Source organism: Megascapheus bottae, unplaced genomic scaffold (genome assembly GCF_031878675.1).
Source record: "Megascapheus bottae isolate mThoBot1 unplaced genomic scaffold, mThoBot2.hap1 HAP1_SCAFFOLD_77, whole genome shotgun sequence".
NCBI lineage: Eukaryota > Metazoa > Chordata > Mammalia > Rodentia > Geomyidae > Megascapheus > Megascapheus bottae.
In genome coordinates, this window is record NW_028327771.1 from 263,525 (window position 1) to 284,178 (window position 20,654).

General features: G+C 40.2%; 1 protein-coding gene across 11 annotated transcripts in view; it reads right to left on the reverse strand.

Moving 5' to 3' along the window:
* Positions 1–278: 278 nt before the first annotated feature.
* Positions 279–20,654, reverse strand: part of LOC150039221 (phosphatidylinositol 3,4,5-trisphosphate 3-phosphatase TPTE2-like) — a 40,676-nt gene continuing 20,300 nt past the window's right edge. For 10 of the 11 annotated variants that reach the window (XM_090327953.1, XM_090327950.1, XM_090327949.1 and 7 more), the window contains 3 exons: positions 8,948–9,011; positions 2,484–2,649; positions 279–1,991 (listed from right to left, as the gene is read on the reverse strand). In XM_090327953.1, the coding sequence (XP_090184079.1) occupies positions 1,886–1,991; positions 2,484–2,649; positions 8,948–9,011 (336 nt within the window). In that variant the 3' untranslated portion in view covers positions 279–1,885. Of the gene's footprint in view, positions 1,992–2,483; positions 2,650–8,947; positions 9,012–16,762; positions 16,951–19,908; positions 19,980–20,654 lie in introns of those variants that run through there. The other variant, XM_090327959.1, reaches the window with a different exon arrangement.

Below are 20,654 nucleotides of genomic sequence, written 5' to 3' on the forward strand. Positions count from 1 at the left end.
TTAATGTACTATGTTATTTCTCTTCTCTTTTGTTGCCCTTTGGTTAATCTCATATCATTACAATATCTGACTTTGTTGCCAGGCATAATGTACATACATTTATTTGTTTATTTGAAATAAGAAATGGAAGGGGATAAAACAAGATGATCGGGTGGGGAAGGGGAATGAGGACAAAAACATGAGGAGTATCAGTGTGTGAGAAGTAATGCGCCTACTGTCTGGCAAATATAACTGTAAACCCACTATATATTACAATAACAAAACCACATAGAAAAATATTTTGTGTTTGAACAAAATTTTATTGACACAATTTTATTCATGAAACAGAGTTCATTTTTAAAGTTTACAGGTCCATAAAATTATTTGCTGACATTTAATTGTAAGCATATGAGCTCCAGCATGGAGGGTAAGCTTGAGATGGTGCAGGACAATCAGGTTTTGCGAGGTGAAATCACGCAGGTGGTGAGCATGGCCAGTGATGTGTCTAGACATCAGTGTTCATTTCCAAACCAGTTCAGATGCCGCTTCCACAGAAACTTAAAATATGCTAATTTCCATATCCTTATGGAGTCAAGTTACACAAAACATAACTTTTCTCATCGTACCTTTGTGCCTATTTTAGCACTATTCAAAAGAGTTGAAGCTGGACACCAGTGGCTCTCACCTGCAATCTTCACTAGTCAGGAGACGAGATCTGAGGATCACAGTTCAAAGTAGCATAGGCAGGAAATACATGGCACAGTACTCTCCAATTGATCACCAGAAAAACGGAAGTGGCATTGAAGCTCAAAGTGTTAGAGCCCTAGCCTTGAGCTGAAGAGCTCAGGGAAAGAGCCCAGGCCCAGAGTTCTGGTCTCACAACAACAACAACAACAAAAATGTTGAAACACAGGAATCAAAACTATTGCCTACTCATCAATGAGTATATACAAAACTGCTATATGTGGACAAAATGAGGAATGAGTCTGCTCTAAAAATGGAGTGAAATCATTATGAGGACAATGGATAGGAGAACTCATCATGCTAAGCCAAATACATCACACTGAGAGCCAAATGTCACATCTTCTCTCCATTTTGTAAATCTAGACTTTAAAGATGAATAATAGGAATGTACAAGAGGACCTTTTGCGGTAAGGGCAGCAGTGGGGAGTGAGGACATGACAAGAGAAGGTATGGGACATGTATAAAATGCTCTTCAGTATACTATCTGATAAACATTAATAAAGTCAGAGCAACTGTTGAAATTATCCCACGAATGGAGAACACAAGTATGGAGGATACTGGAAGCCCCACTGTGAACAAAAAAGACATAACAATAACAAACAAACAAAAACAGCTGGCCAGGCACCATGGCTCCTGCCTGTAATCTTAGCTACTCAGGAAGTTGAGATCTGAGGATCACGGTTCAAATCCAGCTCAGGTTCTAAAGTCAATGAGACTCTTATCTCAAATTAACGACTACAAAATCGGAAGTGGCACTGGGGCTCCAGGGTAGGGCAAGAGCTTTAGCTTTGAGCTGAAAGGGCTCAGGGACAACACCCAGTCCCAAGACCAAAAAAAAAAAAAAAAAAAAACCTGTAGCAATTCAGAATGAGACCTAGAGGTTTTAAAAAATGCCAAGATCTCCAATTCTTTTATGAACACTGAATGGTAGCAATCTTAACTGAATACATACAAGGCAGTCAAACAAGTCAGGATGTCAAAAACTGAAGAATAATCATTCAAATACCGCAAGCCAGTGGAAAACATTGACGCAACTGACCCTGCTCAGGTACTGGTCCAGGCTCTCAACTGAAGTGTATGCATTTGAGGAAGAAGTCACATGGTTTTCTCCAGGAGAGAAACTTCCCTTCAATTCTGCAACATGTGGAAGTTTTTCTGTAGACTAGCCCTCGCTGCTAGGCCTTGTGACAGGAGTATGGGCAAGAGACTGAGTGTGTGCAATCACCAAGGAAATTCCTTCAATGGCCTCCTTCATGCTGTCCACAGTCCTGTGAGGTTTGCCAAGGAGAAATACCAGCATTTCATTAGTCAATAAAGAACTCCTAAGGAACTTGCATTTCTGAGAACCAGAACAAAAGAATAAATGAAAAATGCCTTTGCATCCATAGTGTTAGTAATATTGGAAATATGTCATAACATGGCTGAGTGCTGAGGAGCTGTGAATGAAGATTCTTTCTATGAGTATTTTTGAGATATTGATCAACTCATGTTTTAATTTTATAATCCTTTACATAAAAATATTTGTTGAAAGTAATTAAATAGGAACATATAAAATTATTTATATACAGAATATTTTTTCTGGCAGCATCAACAAATAGCATATTCAAAATGTTTTGCTTTACAATGAGATCTCAGTATATTCTCCTTTTAGGAAGTCATTAAAATTGTGATTTAAGAAATATGCCTTTAATCATTACATGTATCAGTGGTAAACTAACTTGTCCCAAACTGTCAAACACTACATATAGATAGGCATTTACCTCAAAATGACAAAATTCTCCTTCCTGTTCTTCACACTGTAACTGTGATAACATATTCTTTGCTTTTTTTTTTGCTCCTTGTCTTGGCATCTCCACATATTTCCCAAGCATATTCTCATATGTATTTTACATATGAATGAAGTGCATTCTGGCTGAAATAACCAACCTGAAAGAAAACAAGGGAAAAAGCTATGTCAGGTTGGGTTATTTTTTTATTATAAAGGAACACATATTTTCTCATCCACTCTCTGTCCAAGTGCATAAAGAGGTTCTACTTCATGAAACAACTACATGAAGATCTGCAGGTAGATGAGTTACATCCTTGTTCTGGGTTAGCTTAGAGACTAGGGCAATGGAAAGGCAGAAAAATGGCCACTATCGATTCACTAGATGCTGGAATAAAATGCATTTTCTCCTAGGAATTGACCTTCTTTAGGCACAGGAGTACTTTCCAGAAGAAAATAGCTACATTGATAGCTAAACACTAAAAAGGAAGCAAGAAGAGAGACTATGAACTGGCATTTATCCAGTCTACAATATTTACTGATGCTTCATGGCAGTCTGTTTCTACCTAAGGTGGAGTAAGCTGCACTGAGCTCTGTTTCTGTATGAAGCCAATCCAAAAATATTCAAGCAAACCACATTAAAGCACTTTGAAGACAACCTATTTGAGAGAATGGAGTCAGTGAATGCACAGACCAAGGCAAAGAAAGAAGGGAGCTAGGTGGTGCACACTCCAAGTTCCCAAGATGCAATGGTGAGTAAAACAGGCTGATGGAAGCGAGGAGGATGAGTGTCACGTGACAGCGCACTGGAGAGTTCAGAGTGGTATGAGGGAAATCCAGGAGAGCTACACAGGACCCCCTTGCATATGTAACGGAGCAGTGGATCACGTGTGTTCAGAAAGGAGCCTGACATTGAGGAATAAAACACATGAAGAGATGACAGGAAACTACCTATTGTTCACACACTGCCAGGAAGTGATGTCTTTACAGAACAGAGGACATCAGAGATGCCTTGCTACAGCAGGGCAAAATTAACACTCCATAAATCCTGCCCTGAAATATCCAAAAATTTATAAAACCAAGAGAGGAAGAACCAACTTTCTTGTAAGTGATCTAATTATTGCCAAAAATAGGGCTCAAGAAATCTAATTACACATTACAGAGATAAAAGTTTGAAATCATACGGAAGGTTGATGAGCATAGCGAATGTTAACCCATGTGTTAAACATCAGTGTTTTATCTGAGTAGTCCTAATTACAAGTCATTTGTTTTCCTCTGACATTTCTTACAAGTGAATAAAAGAAAGAAACCCCATGCCAATAGATATGCATGCCAGTAGTTCATCTCTTATAATCCTATTTACTCAAGAGGCTCAGAGGATCTTGGTTCATAGCTACCAGGGGTAGGTAAATATAGAAGAACTTTACCTTCAGTTAGTCATCAAAAAACTAGAAAGTAGAGGATCAAGTGGTACAGAGCCAGCCATAAGTAAACAACCAAGCAAGTTTTTGAGGATTGGATTTCAAGCCTTACTATACACACACACACAGTGATCAAATTAGTGCCAGAAAGTATCCTCTCTAAGAAGGAATCTAGGGCTGGGAGTTTGGCCTAGTGGTAGAGTGCTTGCCTAGCATGCACGAAGACCCGGGTTCAATTCCTCGTTACCACATACATATATACAAAAAAGCCAGAAGTGGTGCTGAAGCTCAAGTGATAGAGCTCTAGCCTTGAGAAAGTCCAAGGACAGTGCTCAAGCCCTGAGCTCAAAGCCCAAGACTGGCAAAAAAAAAAAAGAAGGAATCTAGTAGGCTGAAGAGACCCCTCTCTAGATTTCCCCCTAATTTCCTGAGTAAGCTGTGGGCTGTAAATTCCTGACAGAAGAACAAAGGCAAGAAACCAGGTGGAAATGTTACAATTTTATTGGCCTCTTGCATATGGCCAGCTTGTGCCTTATGGTCAAATTACTAAAAAAAAAAACCCTGCTAACTGAAGGGTCGGGGCTCTCAATTCTAACCTGCTGTGTGGCTGATGATTAGGAGCCCAGGCTCAAGCTTGCAATAAAAGGCTCTCAGGTGTTTACATCAGCTCCTAGCTACTCAGGAGGCTGAAATGTGAGGAACAAGGTTCAAAGCCAGCCCCAGAACAAAAGGACTTGAGACACTTTATCTTCAATTAATCTCTAGAAAGTGGGAAGTGGGGCTTGGCTCAAGAGTAGGGAAGCTGAAGAACTCAAGGACAACACCTAGGGTAGGGTGGTAAACTTGAGCTGAAGAGCTCAGGGACAGTGCCCAGGCCCAGTTCAAGACCCATGACCCACACCCCAAAAATTACAAGATGTGGTTTAACAGATGCCAGAGGAAATAAAAGTAGTTTTCACAGATATTAAAACTCCATCTTGCACACTGAAGTCATCATACAGAGAAAATCAGAGCTTTTATATTTGTGTTTATTCTTTATTTAACTTAAACTACTATAGTTGAGTATCAAATACATATTTTAAGTACTAATGTCTTCACTGGGCTAGAAATAAAATATGAAAACACTTTCTAGAAGAAAAATTGCTTATGTCTCAAAAGATGATATTGATATAATCAGAGGGATCCTAATACTGAATTAAGCAAAAGAAAAAGTATCATCAGCTGGGCTCTAGTGGCTCACAACTGTAATCTTAACTACTCAGGAGGCCGAGGTCTCAGAATCCCTGCTTGAAATCAGCTTAGGAATCAAAGTCTATGGGACTTATCTCCAACAAACCTCCAAAAAAACTAGAAGTGGAGCTGTGGCTCAAATGGGAAAGTGCTAACCAGGAGCAAAAACATGTAGGTGCCCAGCTCTGAGTTAAAGCCATAGGATCATCACCAACAAGCAACACCAACAAGAAGAAAAACAAGTATTTTCCTAGATACAAAAGGACCCAAGAGGGTATTAATCTATTTATTAAGGAAAAGCTTTCTCTGGCAAGAAAGCAGTAAATCATGTGAGAGAGTTCAATGGAAATTTTCTTCTGTACATTAGCTTTATTTTTTTTCTTTTTTTAATTTTTTTATTGTAATTAATAAAAGGGTTACATGATATTTGCCAGATAGAAGGTGCATTAATTCACATACATTGATACCCTTTCACATGTCTTGGTACCCATTACCCTCCCCCCCACACCCCCCACCCGTCTTGGTTTTCCCCCCTTCCCTATCAAATTTCAAATAACCAAATACAAATAAATTCAATATATCAGATAACAAAGTGAGATTCTGTAACAATATGAGGTACCCAAGGGACAGCAAAGGAGATGAGAGACAACATAGTACATTAAGGACAACAATCATTCGTTATATGGCTTTTGTTTCAATATCCTGGAGGTCCTTTCAGTTAGCTTCATACTATATGGCCTTACATATCAAGATTTTGCTCTATTGCAGATCTCTGCTAGTAGAGCCCGAGGTTTCTACTGATTATGACGAATGAGGGAAACCATTGAGCCTAAGTTCCTTTGAGTCTGGCTTACTTCACTTAATATGATTTTTTCTAAGTCTTTACATTTCCTCTCAAATGGGGTGATGTCATTCTTTCTGACAGCAGCATAGAATTCCATTGTGTACAATACCACAACTTGTTGATCCACTCATCAACTGAGGGACATCTAGGTTGGTTCCATATCTTTGCTATGGTGAATAGTGCTGCAATGAACATTGTTGTGCTAGTGGATTTAGTATGCCCTTGTTTCTGGATGGTTGGGTAAATGCCAAGTAGTGGAATTGCTGGGTCATAGGGGAGTTCTATGTTTAGCCTTTTGAAGCACTGCCACACTGCTTTCCATAGTGGTTGAACGAGTTTGCACTCCCACCAACAGTGTAGTAGTGATCCCTCCTGGCCACATCCCCTCCAGCATCTGTTATTATTCGTTTTCCTGATCCTGGCCATTCTAATTGGAGTGAGGTGTAATCTTAGAGTTGTTTTGATTTGCATTTCTTTTATGACCAGAGATGTTGAGCATTTCTTCATGTGTCTATAGGCCATTTTTGTTTCTTCTTCAGAGAAGACTCTCTTTAAGACTTTGGCCCATTTTTTAATGGGATGGTTGTTACTTTGGAGATTAGTTTTGGAGTGATTCAATTTTTTGAGTTGTTGATATATTTTAGATTGTACATTAGCTTTAAATACTATGTTTGAGCCAGGAGTTTGACCTATTGGTAAGAGTGCTTGCGTATCCCATATCACGTGTCATGTTTGATTCCTCGGTATCACATACGTAGAAAAAGGTGGAAGTGGTGCTGTGGCTCAAGGGCTAGAACACTGTCCTTGAGAACATAAGGACAGTATTCAGGCCCTGAGTTCAAGTCGTAAGCCTGGCAAAAAACAAAAAGGAAGAAAAGAGAAAGAAAGAAAGAATGAATGAAAGAATGAATGAAAGAAAGGAATAAGGAAGGAAGGAAGAAAGGAACTACAGCCAAGCACAGTGTCTCATGCCTGTAATCTTAGCTATTCAGGAGTCTGAGATCTGAGAATCTCTATTCAAAGCCAGATCAGGCACTAAAGACCCTGAAGACTGTGAGACTCTTCTCTCCAATTAACCACTAGGAAATGGGAAATGGCACTGTGGCCAAGGGGTAGGGCAGTAGCCTTAAACTGAAATGCTAAGGGACAGCACCCAAGCCCAGAATCCAAGCCCAACAGCCAAAAACAGAAGAAAATACCATTTACAGCTTTCCTCTGTGAATAAAAAAAAGTATAATAAGCTTTAAAAAAAAAGGCAAAAGGACAGTTGCTTGCTTAATCCCTTTATCTTTCTTTCTTTGGATTTCAGATTTAGCTGATTTCAGCCTTTAAACTGAGGGCCTCTCTTACCCTTTCTCGCCTTTCTATACCACAGTTGGCCTTTACCTCATGAGGTACACTGTCTGCCTCCTTTTTTTACTACTTATTGTGGATAGGGAGTCTCCCAGACTTTTGTGATGGGTTGGCTTTGAACTTGGACCTACCAATTCCCAGACTCTTGATTAACAAAAGTATAAGCTGTATATGGTAAGAAGAGTTACTTCTTTTTTTTTTTTTTTTTTTGCTAGTCCTGGGGCATGAACTCAGGGCCTGAGCACTGTCTTTAGGCTTTTTCCTCAAGGTTAGTTCTCTACCACTTGAGGCAAAACACCACTTCGGTGTATGTGGCACCAAGGAATCAAATCCTGGTCTTCATGCATGCTAGGCAAGCACTCTACCACTAGGCCAAACTCCTAGCCCAAGAAGAGCTGCTTTTTAAGTGTGAGAAATCTCCTTGTCCTCCCGCTGTCATTCCTTTCTGTTCATTATAACAATGTAGATGCCAGGATAATGGTATCTTTCTAGCTGACACCTGCTCAGCCCCTGACTGTCAGGATAAAATGATGAACCTAGGCATGCTCTGCTCATCTCCCTGGATGATGATCCTCCTAGAGATTCACTCATCTGTCAGCTTTCTTTCCATGGAGGATCAATGTCATATTAGGGAACCTGTTGTCTGAGTAGGGAATTTTCTTCCTTCTGGCTTCCATCTCAGGTACAAAGGAAATGTAAATCCTTCTCAACATCTTCACTGGAAGGGGTTCTAGAGCTAAAAATTCTTTGCTGACAGATTCCTTCTCTGTCATGTCAATACAATGCAAACATGCATGGTTTGTGTCCTGATGGTGTCTCCATAGGTAACTATTCAGAAAGGGAAACTGATTCAGTTTTGAATACACAACACAATTTTAACATGGCATGAAGCCATGATTTCTAAGTTTCTATTGGATATATGGATTAATGGTTTTCTTCCACTTGGTTATAGTCTATACAGGGTCTTTCATCTGTGTATACTCACAGCAGAAAGTCCAGTGTGAATCTATGCTAAGCTATATTTATATCCGTCTATAAAAATGTGGTTGTATTTTCTGATCCAATTCATTAAAATGAAATATTCTGGGTTTTTTGTAATATTCAGCACCCTTCCCAATCATCTCCTTCAGACACATGTCAGACTCTTCTCTCCCTCAAGCCACACATGGAAGGCACGCATACCACATGATATATTTCTGTTCCAGTCTTTGGCATTAATGATTTTAATATGAAATTATGAATTGGAAGCCATTAAGAATTATTTCCCTTTGATAAGAAGCTAAGGGTTAATGACAAAATAGGATTCTTAATTCTGACTAATTAGTCAGTCTTTGATTTGGATTTAAAGTTTTATCACATGAGGCATATTTATTATCAGAAGCACAAATCAATCACACATTTTGAGCATAACTCTAAAGATCATACTTAATATGATGCTGATATTTCTTAAGTGTTTTAGTAAGTACTCATACTTGCAAAAATAATTATAGCAGTTGCTGATTTGACCTATTAATTGTTCAGGGTAGTCTGGGAAGTAAATTCCTCTGGCTATATTATTGAAAATACAAAACCCACTTATACGAGAAGATAGAATATAAATAATGAACATACCAAAGGCTGGATATGTTTCCTCACAACTGTCTTGCTCTTCTGATGCAATATACTGAATCACATCCTGTAAAGTCAGATAAATCATGGTATTTACAGCAAAAGAAACACTGATCCTTAAATAAGAAATAACAAAAGTATATTTCCTCAGGTGTTCAATGTAATTCTTATTGGAATACTTTTATTTTTCCTTCAGGTATTATTTCAGTGACCTAGATCTTCATCATTTAAATATATACTGAGTATCATGTAAGATGAACACACAGAAACATTTTGGTTATTAATTTGACACAAGTAAGCTAGCAGAATAAAAAGAAACAGTAGGGCTGGAATTGGGAGCAGTAGTATTCTAATGGTCTAGTGCTCACATAGCATGTATGAAGCCCTAGGTTCAATTCCTCAGTATCCCATACACCGAAAAAAAGCTGGAAATGGTGATGTGGCTCAGGTGATATAGTGCTAGCCTTGAGAAAGCCCAAGAACAATGCCCAAGCTGTGAGTTCTAGCCCCAGGACTGGCAAAAGACAGAGACAGAGACAGAGAGACAAAGAGAGAGAGAGACAGAGAGACAGAGAGAGAGAGGCACAAAATACCAAAATGAGGGCTGGGAGTATAGCCTCATGGTAGAGTGCTTGCCTAGCATGCAAGAAGCCCTGGGTTCAATTCCTTGGTACCATGTACATAGAAAAAGCTAGAAGTGGTGCTGTGGCGCAAGTGGTAGAACATTAGCCTTGAGAAAGTTCAAGACAGTGCCCAGGCTCTGAGTTCAAGCACCAGGACTGCCATTAAAAAAATACCAAAATGAGGGGCCGGGAGTTTGGTCTGGTGGTAGAGTGCTTGCCTAGCATGCATGAAGACCCAGGTTCAATTCCTAGTTACCACATAACAGTGCTCAGGCCCTGAGTCCACACCCTGGACTGGCAAAAAAAAAAAAAACACCAAAATGAGCAAATTTAAAATGCACGTTATTGTGTACTTCACATGAATAACCTATAAACACCTTGTTCCAATTTCTTTCACCTCAACAATAGGTATTTTCCCAAAGTATTTCTTCGATTACTTTGGCAAGTCTTTTCCTCATTAAAGACTTAGTCTACCATTTGTAACCTTCATTAAGGATTCCTTTTCCTCCTAGATGCCCACACTAACATTCTTTGAGGTTAGCTTAATTCTTTATCAAATTTTCACTGTATCTATAACTCTCAGAATGGACAATATTTCCTTAGATGGTTTTCCCTTTCCTGCTGGTAAGGAGTTTTATACTGTCTTATTTTCCCTGACAAGCTCAGAAAGGAATGGCCTTGTGAGCATGTAGAATTAAGATTGTATTTTGGTCCAGTGATCAGACTCTTTCCAAATAGCTTTCTCAACATTAAGCGTGACACCTAAGGGAATAATTTATTACATTTCTAGGAAAAAAATGTTGTTCTTCATTTGCCCATAGCCATTTCTATACACAAACTTTGTTTTCCTGGATCTAGTACATTGTCTCTGAGTGAGCTTCATTATCATTTCCTTCCTCCTGTAAGCCCTATTGAAACTCATTATGGAACCCCATTCTGTGGCATTTATAGAATTTGATGATAAAAAATGGTCAATTTACAAGGTAACTTTTGACCTATAAAGAAAAAGGCTAATTCAATATGCTATTGTAATTATTCCTTGGATCTACCTTCTAAGCTTACCTTTATTATCTATCATTTGTTAGTGGCTCATATCTGTAACCCTAGCTCCTCTGCAGACTGAGACTTCGGGATAATGGTTTGAAGCCAACCCAGTCAAGAAAGTCCATAAGACTTCAATAAACCACCAGAAAGCCATAAGTAGTGTGGCTCAAATGGTATAGCACTAACCGTGAGCAAGAAACCCAGACCTTTCCCCACCCCAGTTCAGGACCCACTCCCCAAAATGAATGAACAAATTATTAGTTATAAGTAACCTATATATAAATAAACGTTTAAATTATAAATAAAGTACATATTTTAAGTTAAAGTCAATGTACGAGCAAACTCCAAATGCTCCTTTAGTAGGTCTACCAAGAGCCCCTGTCCGTTGGCCTCCAACTGTGCTTTCCACAGGGATTCCAGGCAAGCAGCTCCCATGGTCCTCTGGGCAGGAGGGGCGTGTCTAAGCGCGGGTGGGTGGGGCCGTGGGGCGGGGCTTGGATGGACTGCAGTCCACCTGCAGGTTGCCAGCCCAGCTGGTAGGGGCATCCTCACTGAGCTCTGAGGGAAGGTCAGTTGAGCAAGAGCCAGCCGAACTCTGCTAAACCATCTGGAAGAAGATGGGTGAAAACCAGCTGGTTGCCACGAAATAGCTCTTGCACCCGCAGCACTGATCTCACAAACTTGGCCAGGATTTCTGTTCTTTTTGGTTCTTTCCATCTTCTTGTTAACTGAAGATAAGAGCTTCATACCCTTTGCAAACCAAGTTCAAATTGCACTGCAATCCTCAGATCTCAGCTTTCTGGGCAGCTAGAATTACAGGTGTGAGCCATCAATGTCCTGCAAAGCCTCTCCTCTTTAGAAGTTCACTCTCAGGTATTTGTTTCACGAATGGAAACTTGATTTCCAACATCTACCATTGCAAAAGCATGTGTTAACTAATAAAAAAATTTATCAGGCACCGAAAACCTCTCACCTATTCTGTCTAACAAATCTAACTAAAAGTAGTGATTTCCTGTCAGATATTTACATTGTCATAATTCTTGGGCATGTATGCCAGGACTGAGACTTAAACTCAGGGCCTTGCATTGTCCCTGAAGTTTTTGCTCAAGACTAGTACACTAGTGGTTAATTGGAAATAAGGGTCTCATGGAATTTCATGCATAGACTGGCTTTGAACCTCGATCTTCAGATCTCGATCTCCTGAGTAGCTAGGATCACAAACATGAGCCACCAGTGTCAGGCAATTTGATTTCTCTATTTCAAATAAATGAGAGTAGCTGCTTTCTTGGGGTTAATAATTTATCAGTAATATTTTACAATCTTTTTGTACAAACTAGGACTACAATTAATTCTCAATGTGAAAACACAACAGTTGTTGATTCCAGTGACTCACAACTATAATCCTTGCTACTCTGGAGGCTGAGGATAGTGGTTCAAAGCCTACCTCAGCAGAAAAGTCCATGAGACTCACATCTCCAATTAACCAGAAGAAAAGCTAGGGGTGAAAATGTAACTCAATTAGTAGTGAACTAATGTTGAGTGAAAAAAGACAAACAAGTGCCTTAGGTCCTCAATTGGTGCCACATTAAGGAAAGAGTAGGAGGAGGGAAAGAATCAGGAGGAAAGAGAAGAAGACGGTGAGAGAGAGGGAAAGGGGGAGAGAGAGAAGGAGAAGGAGAGGGGAGAGATACAATTACTGAAATTCAAAGTCTTCTTTTCAGTTTCTCTTAGTCTGCTGCCAACCTGCACTAGCCATCTGGCTGCTTTACCTGAGTCTCCCTTCGGGAAGAACTATGTGAGAAAGAGAGTAAGAGGCCTGGGAGGTAGCTGAGTCATGCCCAGAGAAGCAATCCAGCTCATTCTTGTGGACTTTGGACACGATCTTTACATTCGAATTTGACATCTTCCTACCTTAACCCAAAATATCACTCACACTATCTGCCCATATGCGTAAAGTTTCTCACTTGCCATTTACAAAATAACTGGAGCCTACCAGTAAATTTTGATCTTATCTTTATAAAGACATTACTGTAAGTTGCCAAATGTAAAAGTCTTACATCTATTTAAACCATCAAACTACAGCTGCTAAGGAAATGTACTTAACATGTAAAACACAGGAGGCCTGAGGTGTTATAAGCTGTAAGCATACTATTACACATTCTAAAGCAGCATATGAAGGCAAGGACAGTTTTATTAAAGAATTTCTATATTAGGGGAAGCATTCACTGAAATCTAGCTGTTATTTTTACAGCACATCATTAGCCAAAGATGAGTTAGTGATAACCAAGAATCATTTATGAGAAGTGTGTGTGTGTGTGTGTGTGTGTGTGTGTGTGTGTGTGTGTGTGTTTCTTCCTGGGAATCAAAGTCCTGGCCTTGTCCTTGTTTACCATAGGGCTTCACCTACATTTCTATTCATGACATTTTTGGGGGGAGGGGTAGCAGTGCTGGCACTTGAGCTCAAGACCTTTTTATTCACCTAACATGTCCATTTTTCCATGATTGCCTGAGTCAAGGATTAAAGCAGTTTTAGAATTTCAGATGTGAATTTTGTTTTTCAACTTGAAAGAGAAGCAGTAAAGGCTGGACTGTGGTTTGGAAAGAAATTGATAAGTCTTCCCCAATCCAATGTAAGTTCTGTAGTTAAGCACCCCCTGAAATTTTCATTTGATTTCAATGGAACTAATTGTACTCTGTCATGCTATCTGTGGCTGGTGGCTATTGTGTAAATGAATACAGATTGTACCACTTTCCCTATCTACCAGGGTAGCCTTCGTTCTCTCTTATGCATTTGCAAAATGTCCTCAACAAATGAATGGATAGAAAGATGGATGATGGATGGAGAAATGGATAATGAATGATTGGCTGTATGGGAGGATGGAGAGCTGAATGGACAGATGGGTGGTTATGAGGTATGAATGGATCAATAGGTCAATGCGTGAATGAACAGCCTCAAATGTGCTTAACAAGGTTGCTAGTGCTGAAATTAGTATGCAATTTCTTTTCTTTTCTTTTCTGATATTTAGTTCAATTTTTGGTAGGGCCTCTGTGTGCTAGGGAGTCTTTACCACACAGCTGTGCCCTCAGCCCAAAGCACTGCTTCCTGTCATCAAATTCCTTTGTATAATATCTTGTTGCATGGAGCAATTTGAGCATTCTTGGTGGGTGCTGAACAGCAGACATTATTCTTGGCTTGGAAATACCTACCCATTTCTTTCCAAATCCTTTCAGTCCTTACTGATCCTACTTTCAAATGGAAAAGCGAAATTCACATCTATGATCCCCAAACCAACTGAATTCCTGACTGAAGGGAGCAGGAAAAAAAATGGACATATCACGTGAGGCAATATGACTTTTTTTTATTAAAAAATAATTTTATTTAACAGGAATTAAACAATGTACAGAAAGAAAAGGTGCTGGTATCAAGATCTGTTTGTGTTCCTTCCCACGGCTTTCTGGTCTTCTTCAGCCATCGTGAGGCGCTTCTGAGCCCCTTCATCAGCCTCCTTGCCTGAGCGCTCCAGGACATGGCGAGACCGAGCCTTGTCCCACTGACGCATTTGCTCCGCAAAGGCATCGCGTCCCGAAGGCACTCTCGTTCTCTCCACCCGTCCTCTGATTCTGCTTTCGGTGTCCGTTCTTCATGCTCCCCTGTCTTCCTTTTCCTTTTTTTAGAAATGTCTTCCTCTTCTTCCTCCTCCTCATCACAGTGCTTCTTCCTGGGATGTTTCCGTTTTTTACGCTTTTTCTGGAGGCTGCTCTTACTCAGAATCCCACTTTCCTCACTGCTCTCTTCACTCTCTTCCAACAACTTGTAAGATCTGTTCTTCTCTAGCAGGGCTCGAGCCTCCCGCTCTGCGACCCTAGCTGGCTTTTCTACCACCGGCTTCCCTGGTACCTTGTGCCACAGCTGGATGGTGAAGTCCCGCGCGGGCGCGCTCAGGTCCAGCGCATCTTCCAGGTGCTGCAGGAACTCCTCGGCCGAGGCCTAGCGCTGCATCTTGGCCATGAGGAACCCCTGGAGGTGCCGCTGGCTCAGCCCCAGCACCAAGTGCAGCACCTCCTGCAACCTGTGCTCTGGCTCAGTCGGCTCCTCCATGGCCACTCAAGCTCTTGGCTCCCAGCCACGCAGCCCGCAGAGCCGAGGCTGAAGCTCCAAGCTTTGGCTCTGCAGCCAAGCTGCCTCACAGGTGGGATTTAAACCCTCTCACGAACCGAACCGTCTTCCGGCACCACCCGAGTCCAGACAGGATTTCAGAGTTATATTCTGATCCTGGATTAATTCCACCCTAAACGGGGTGGGAGCCTGGGGGTAGACTAAGGATTATGCAAATTGTCAGCGGTTTACTGTTTAGCTTTAGTTTGGTAGAGGATGCAGAGTACCTGGCTTCTTGGTGATTAAGAGTCCATCATTATGGTACCAAGTGAATAAGAAAAAATAGAGAAAGCTATTCCCTTACTGGCATGCTATCCAAGGTATTAGATTACTATGTTGGGTGTAAATCCTGAATTTGTTACTTTACTAATTTTTTGATATATCTAATTGTCCAAACTTCTAATTTCCCAGGAAAATAGAAGTAATGATAGCACTTGAATTATGAGGACTAAATGAATTTACTATTGAAGAGCTTCTAGGCAGTGCGATTTATTATGATTGGGCTCCATAAATGTTACTATTTTTAGAATTATCCTGAATAACTCTCTAAAGTAGCTACCGAAGTATACTAATAACTTTGCTCTTCTATGATATTGAAAAGTCTATTTTCCTTTTTAAAATTTGTGTGTGCATGTGTGCATATGTATGTATGTGTGTGTGAGAGAGAGAGAGAGCAAAAGAGAGAGAGAGAGGGAGAGAGAGAAAAAGAGAGAGAGAGAGAGGGGGAGACAGAGAGAGAGACAGGGAGGGAGAGAGAGGGGGAGAGCCCATACATGCGGGAATGTACCTGGGTATGTGCCCATTATGTGCTTGAACTCAGGGCCAGGGCACTGTCATGAGCTTTTTGGCTCTAGTGTAGTGTTCTACCACTTAATCCACTTCTTACTTTTTTGGGGACGTGATTAACTGGACATCTGAATCACATACATTCCTGACCAGGCAGTCTTTGAACTGGGATCCTCAAATCTTAGCCTTCTGTGTAGCTAGGATTACAGGCATGAGGCATTATCTCCCAGTTGAAACATCTTTGGAAAATCTTTTCTGCATTACATTTAATTAGTACATTATATTTAATTAGTGGTTTCAATCGAACATGTCACTTTCTGAGTGCAATGCATGTTGATCCATGCCACGCCTTCAATCATTTTTCCCAATTTCTCCCAATCTTTTCCATTTCTCAAGTTACCTAGGTCCATTTTGATATAAAATTCCTCACTCTTCCTCTCTCTCTGGATCAATCTGATGTAGGGCATCTGAGCTGTTTCCTTAACATGGTTGTATAGTAATTAGTGCATCAATGAACATGGAGGTATATATATATATATATATATATATATATATATATATATATATATATATCTTTATTGTATACTGACTTTCAGTCTTTTGGATAAATTCCCAAGAGGGTTACTGCTGGAACATAAGTAGTTCTAAATACCTATCTTACCTGAAAACTCTTTTTAAAATTTAAAGAGCTTGTAACATAGTGTATTGGAAATAAATTATTTTCACTATAGACTATTAGAGGTAGAATGATGTAAATTATATGCATATTTTTCTAGCAGTACTTTTTTATTTTTCTGCTGGTCATGGGGTTTGAACTCTGGGCCTGGGCACAATCCCTTTGCTCTTCAGCTCAAGGCTATTGCCCTGGCCCTTGAGCCAGGGGCCACTTCCGGTTTTCCTAGTGGTTAATTGGAGATAACAGTCTCATGGTATTTAGTACCCTGGCTGGCTTTGAACCCAGATCCTCAGATCTCATCCTCTTGTGTAGCTAGGATTACAGGAGTGAGCCACCATTCCTGGCTTTTTTGTAGCAATTCTAAAAAATGGATACACAGGGAAGAAAGAAAATGAGTTGAGAGAAGAAGGCCAGTAGTTGTGGAGACATACAATTGGTAAATTCATAAACTAGCCAATTCAAGATTATGATGTATGTACATATATATACATGCATTGATGAGTTCATAGAAACATACACACTCTGAAGACAGGTTACTATTACCAATATATAATTTATTTAATAAACATACAGAAAATTTAAACAGTGATGGGTATAAAGATAGTGTGTTTGTCACTGAAAGACTTCTTCAAAGAATATATCTACAGCAAAGTCTGGACGATATATGTTCCATGTCTTTTCTTTATGTGGATTGTCCAGGTCAGCTCGTGTTAAATAAAGTCTAAGGACAGGAAAAAAAGTCATTACATTTTCTTTTAGGGCTTACAGTATGTGATTGTAGTTCTTAATGTACTATGTTATTTCTCTTCTTGTTTTTTTGCCCTTATGGTTTTTCTCATGTTGTTACTGTGTGTGACTTGCTACCTGATATATTGTATACACATTTATTTGTCCTACTTGTCTTCACTACTTAGCCCATTCTGCCTCTTTGGAATGACATAAAAGACCTTAATCTTCAGAAACAAATTGATCAGTCACAACATGCCTGTTAGAGAATTACTGACACCCACATTGAGCATATTATCTAAGTGTTTTGTAAAACTTTTTAAATTTCATTTGTCAGGTAGTAGGAGGTGCAGGTCTTCTCACACATTAATACACCTTCTCATGTGTTTCTCCCTGTTTCCCTCCACCCACCCCCTTCCAATCATGTTGTTTCGCCCCTTTCCGTACTTCAAATAAACAAACAAACATATATTCTAAGTGTTTATAATTAACAAAAGTTACCAAGGGGCTGGGAGTTTGGCCTAGTGTAAGAGTGTTTGCCTAGCATGCATGAAGACCCAGGATCAATGACTCAGTACCACATACATAGGAAAAGCTGACAGTGGTGCTGTGGATCAAGTGGTAGCACTCTAGCCTTGAGAAGGCCAAAGAACAGTGCAGAAGCCATGAGTTCAAGCCCCAGGACTGTCACAATAATTACCAAGACATAATTGGGTGTATAATTAAATAATTAAATAGTGTTCTGGGTTTTTTTTTTTGTATTTGTCTTTGTTTACATTAATGTCAGTAGTGGGGTTTCTACTCACGACCTTGAGTTCTCAATAAACTTTCTCTGCTCAAGCTGACCCTCTCTTACTTGAGCTCCAGTTGCATTTCTGATTTTTCAAGGACTCATTGGAGATAAGTGTGACATAGACATGCCTGCCCAGGCTAGCTTCAAACTGTTCCTCAGATCTCAGCCTCCTGTGTAGCTAGAATGACAGGTCACTGAGCCACCAGTGCCCAGCTATATCGCCCTGAATCGGTGAAATGATGTTTTTGTCTAAGCCACAATCTCATCAGTGTAAAAAACATTTATCAAGGGCCGGGAGTTTGGCCTAGTGGTTAAAGTGCTTGCCTAGCATGTATGAAGACCCGGGTTCGATTCCTCGGTACCACATACATAGAAAAAAGCCGGAATTGGGCCAGGAGTTTGGCCTAGTGGTTAAAGTGCTTGCCTAGCATGCATGAAGACCTGGGTTCGATTCCTTGGTACCACATACGTACAAAAAAGCCAGAAATGGTGCTGAGGCTCAAGTGGTAGAGCTCTAGCCTTGAGAAAGTCCAAGGACAGTGCTCAGGCCCTGAGCTCAAGCCCAGGACTGGCAAAAAAAAAAAAAAAGAAAAAAGCCGGAAGTGGTGCTGAGGCTCAAGTGGTAGAGCTCTAGCCTTGAGAAAGTCCAAGGACAGTGCTCAGGCCCTGAGCTCAAGCCCAGGACTGGCAAAAAAAAAAGATTTATCAAGCAAGGAAAAAATGATACCAATTTTCCAGAAATGACTACAAAAAGGAGGATCCAATGTTCTTATAATCTCCAATGAGATGATGGTGGTGGAAAGGACAAAGCTATCCTTTAGCAAGAACCAGTTTGACAAGAAGCAACAAGTAAACACCCTGCCTTTGTCGAGGACTTTGCTCAAGAGACAGCTGGACACGTAGGAAAATTGATAGAATTTTTCCTTTAAATGTAGAGTTTACTCTTTCCAAAATCAAATTGTATGTGAGTTACAAATCTGTAGAAATGAGGCTTTCTTGCTGCTGTCTTAATAGATTTGAGGTATTATCAGGCCCAGTTCAGATTTCAAGAGAAGTCTGGCACTGGATGTAACCAATACTATCCAGCACCTCTTCTTGCTTTTTCTATGTATGTGGTACCGAGGAATCAAACCTGGGTCTTTGTGCATGTTAGACAAGCACTCTACCACTAGGACAAACTCATGGCCCAAGGTCTTCATTCTCCTCCCCGCCCCCCCCCTCTCTCTCTCCCTCTCTCCCTCTCTCTCTCTCTCTCTCTCTCTCTCTCCCCCTCCCCCTCCCTCCCTCTCTCTCTCTCTCTCTCTCTCTCTCTCTCTCTCTCTCTCTCTCTCTCTCTCTCTCTCTCTCTCTCTCTCTCCCTCTCCCTCTTGGTGGGTCATGGGGCCTGAGTGATGTCCCTGAGCTCTACAATCCAAGAATAACACCCTACCCTTAACCCAACCCCTATTTCCCTTTTCTAGAGGTTAATTGGAGATCAGAGTCTCAGGTCCTTTAGTGCCCAGGGTGGCTTTGAGCCTTAATCTTTTGATCAGGCTCTTGAGTAGCTAGGATAATAGGCCTGAGCCACCTCCCCCAGCTCCAAGGTCTTCATATCTATCCTCACACTTTTATGAGGACATGGCAACAGTCATTTCTGCCTTGATGTGAATGATCTAGAAAGTGTTTTTCTTTTTACCACCACAGGTCAATACTCCTGAAAACTGAGTCTTTGTAGGTTCAGGAATGAGTTTCTAGATAAAGTAGTAGAGTCTTAGCAATAATACATCATTCAGTTATGAGGAAACCTTTTCAAAGGGGAGGTTAACCAAACAATGCTTTTGAAATTGTTAATACTTCTCAGGCCTTAAAACTTCTGTCCTACATGGAAATGTGCTTACAGCAGAAGAAAGCCAGCTAAAGCCTCCCTAGACTAATCCCACAATCATGACCCAATAAAGTGACATCCACTTAGACCTTTCTATATTCCAGGAACCGGGTAGATGTACACTTCGTGAGAGAACTTGATCATTATTATGATCTGGGTAATTGCCTCTTCACTGACACATTGCCTTATGGTAGGGGATAGGAAATGTTTGCTTAAGCAATTCTTTATTTTTGTAGAAAATGAGCTTAGTATAGTAGGCAAAGGAATTGCCAATCTGTCTTACAATCTGTCCTTACCTGTTTTTCTCTATGAGAGATGTATGGAACCACATGAAGAATGCGCAGTCATCATAATAGTTTGGAAGCTTCTAAAAACACATGATTAAAGAAAGAGGTGATTTGTATAATAAAATGGATACCAAAAACTAATAATTACATTGGGGTTGACGTTCCTTCCTTCTGCCTTTTTGTGTACATCAATTGCAACATCCTATCTATTACAATGTACTCAGAGGCTTGAAGAGAATACTTTTTCATTAAAAATATAAAGGATCAAAATTACTACAATGAAATAGAAAACAAGTGTTCAGTTGGATTTCATTAAAAGACATAATCAGGGTGAAAAAATATTGCACCAAAATAGAGGGAAACATAGGCATATTTTGTATCTGGATGGGATCTTGTATTCACAATATTTTTAATTCAAAAACTAATGTCTGAAAAACAAAAGCAGATGCAACAAACACCAAGGGTTTGAGCATATACTTCAGTTAGTCAGAGAGTATACCCCAAAGGTGGCAAGCACATGCAGAGCAGAGCTGGACTTCTACTGTCTCACCCACTAGGATCACCAACAAAATTCAGCAAAACCACAGACCACTGGAGTCCTCAGACCTTGCTGACACAAATGCCAAATGGGAAAGCAATGGTAGAAAAGCGTCTGGGGTTTCTCAATAAGTTAAACATAGAATGACCATTTGGCACCAATTCAACTTCAGGGATGTTTTTATATGATTAATATAGACAATGATCTCTCAATCTGA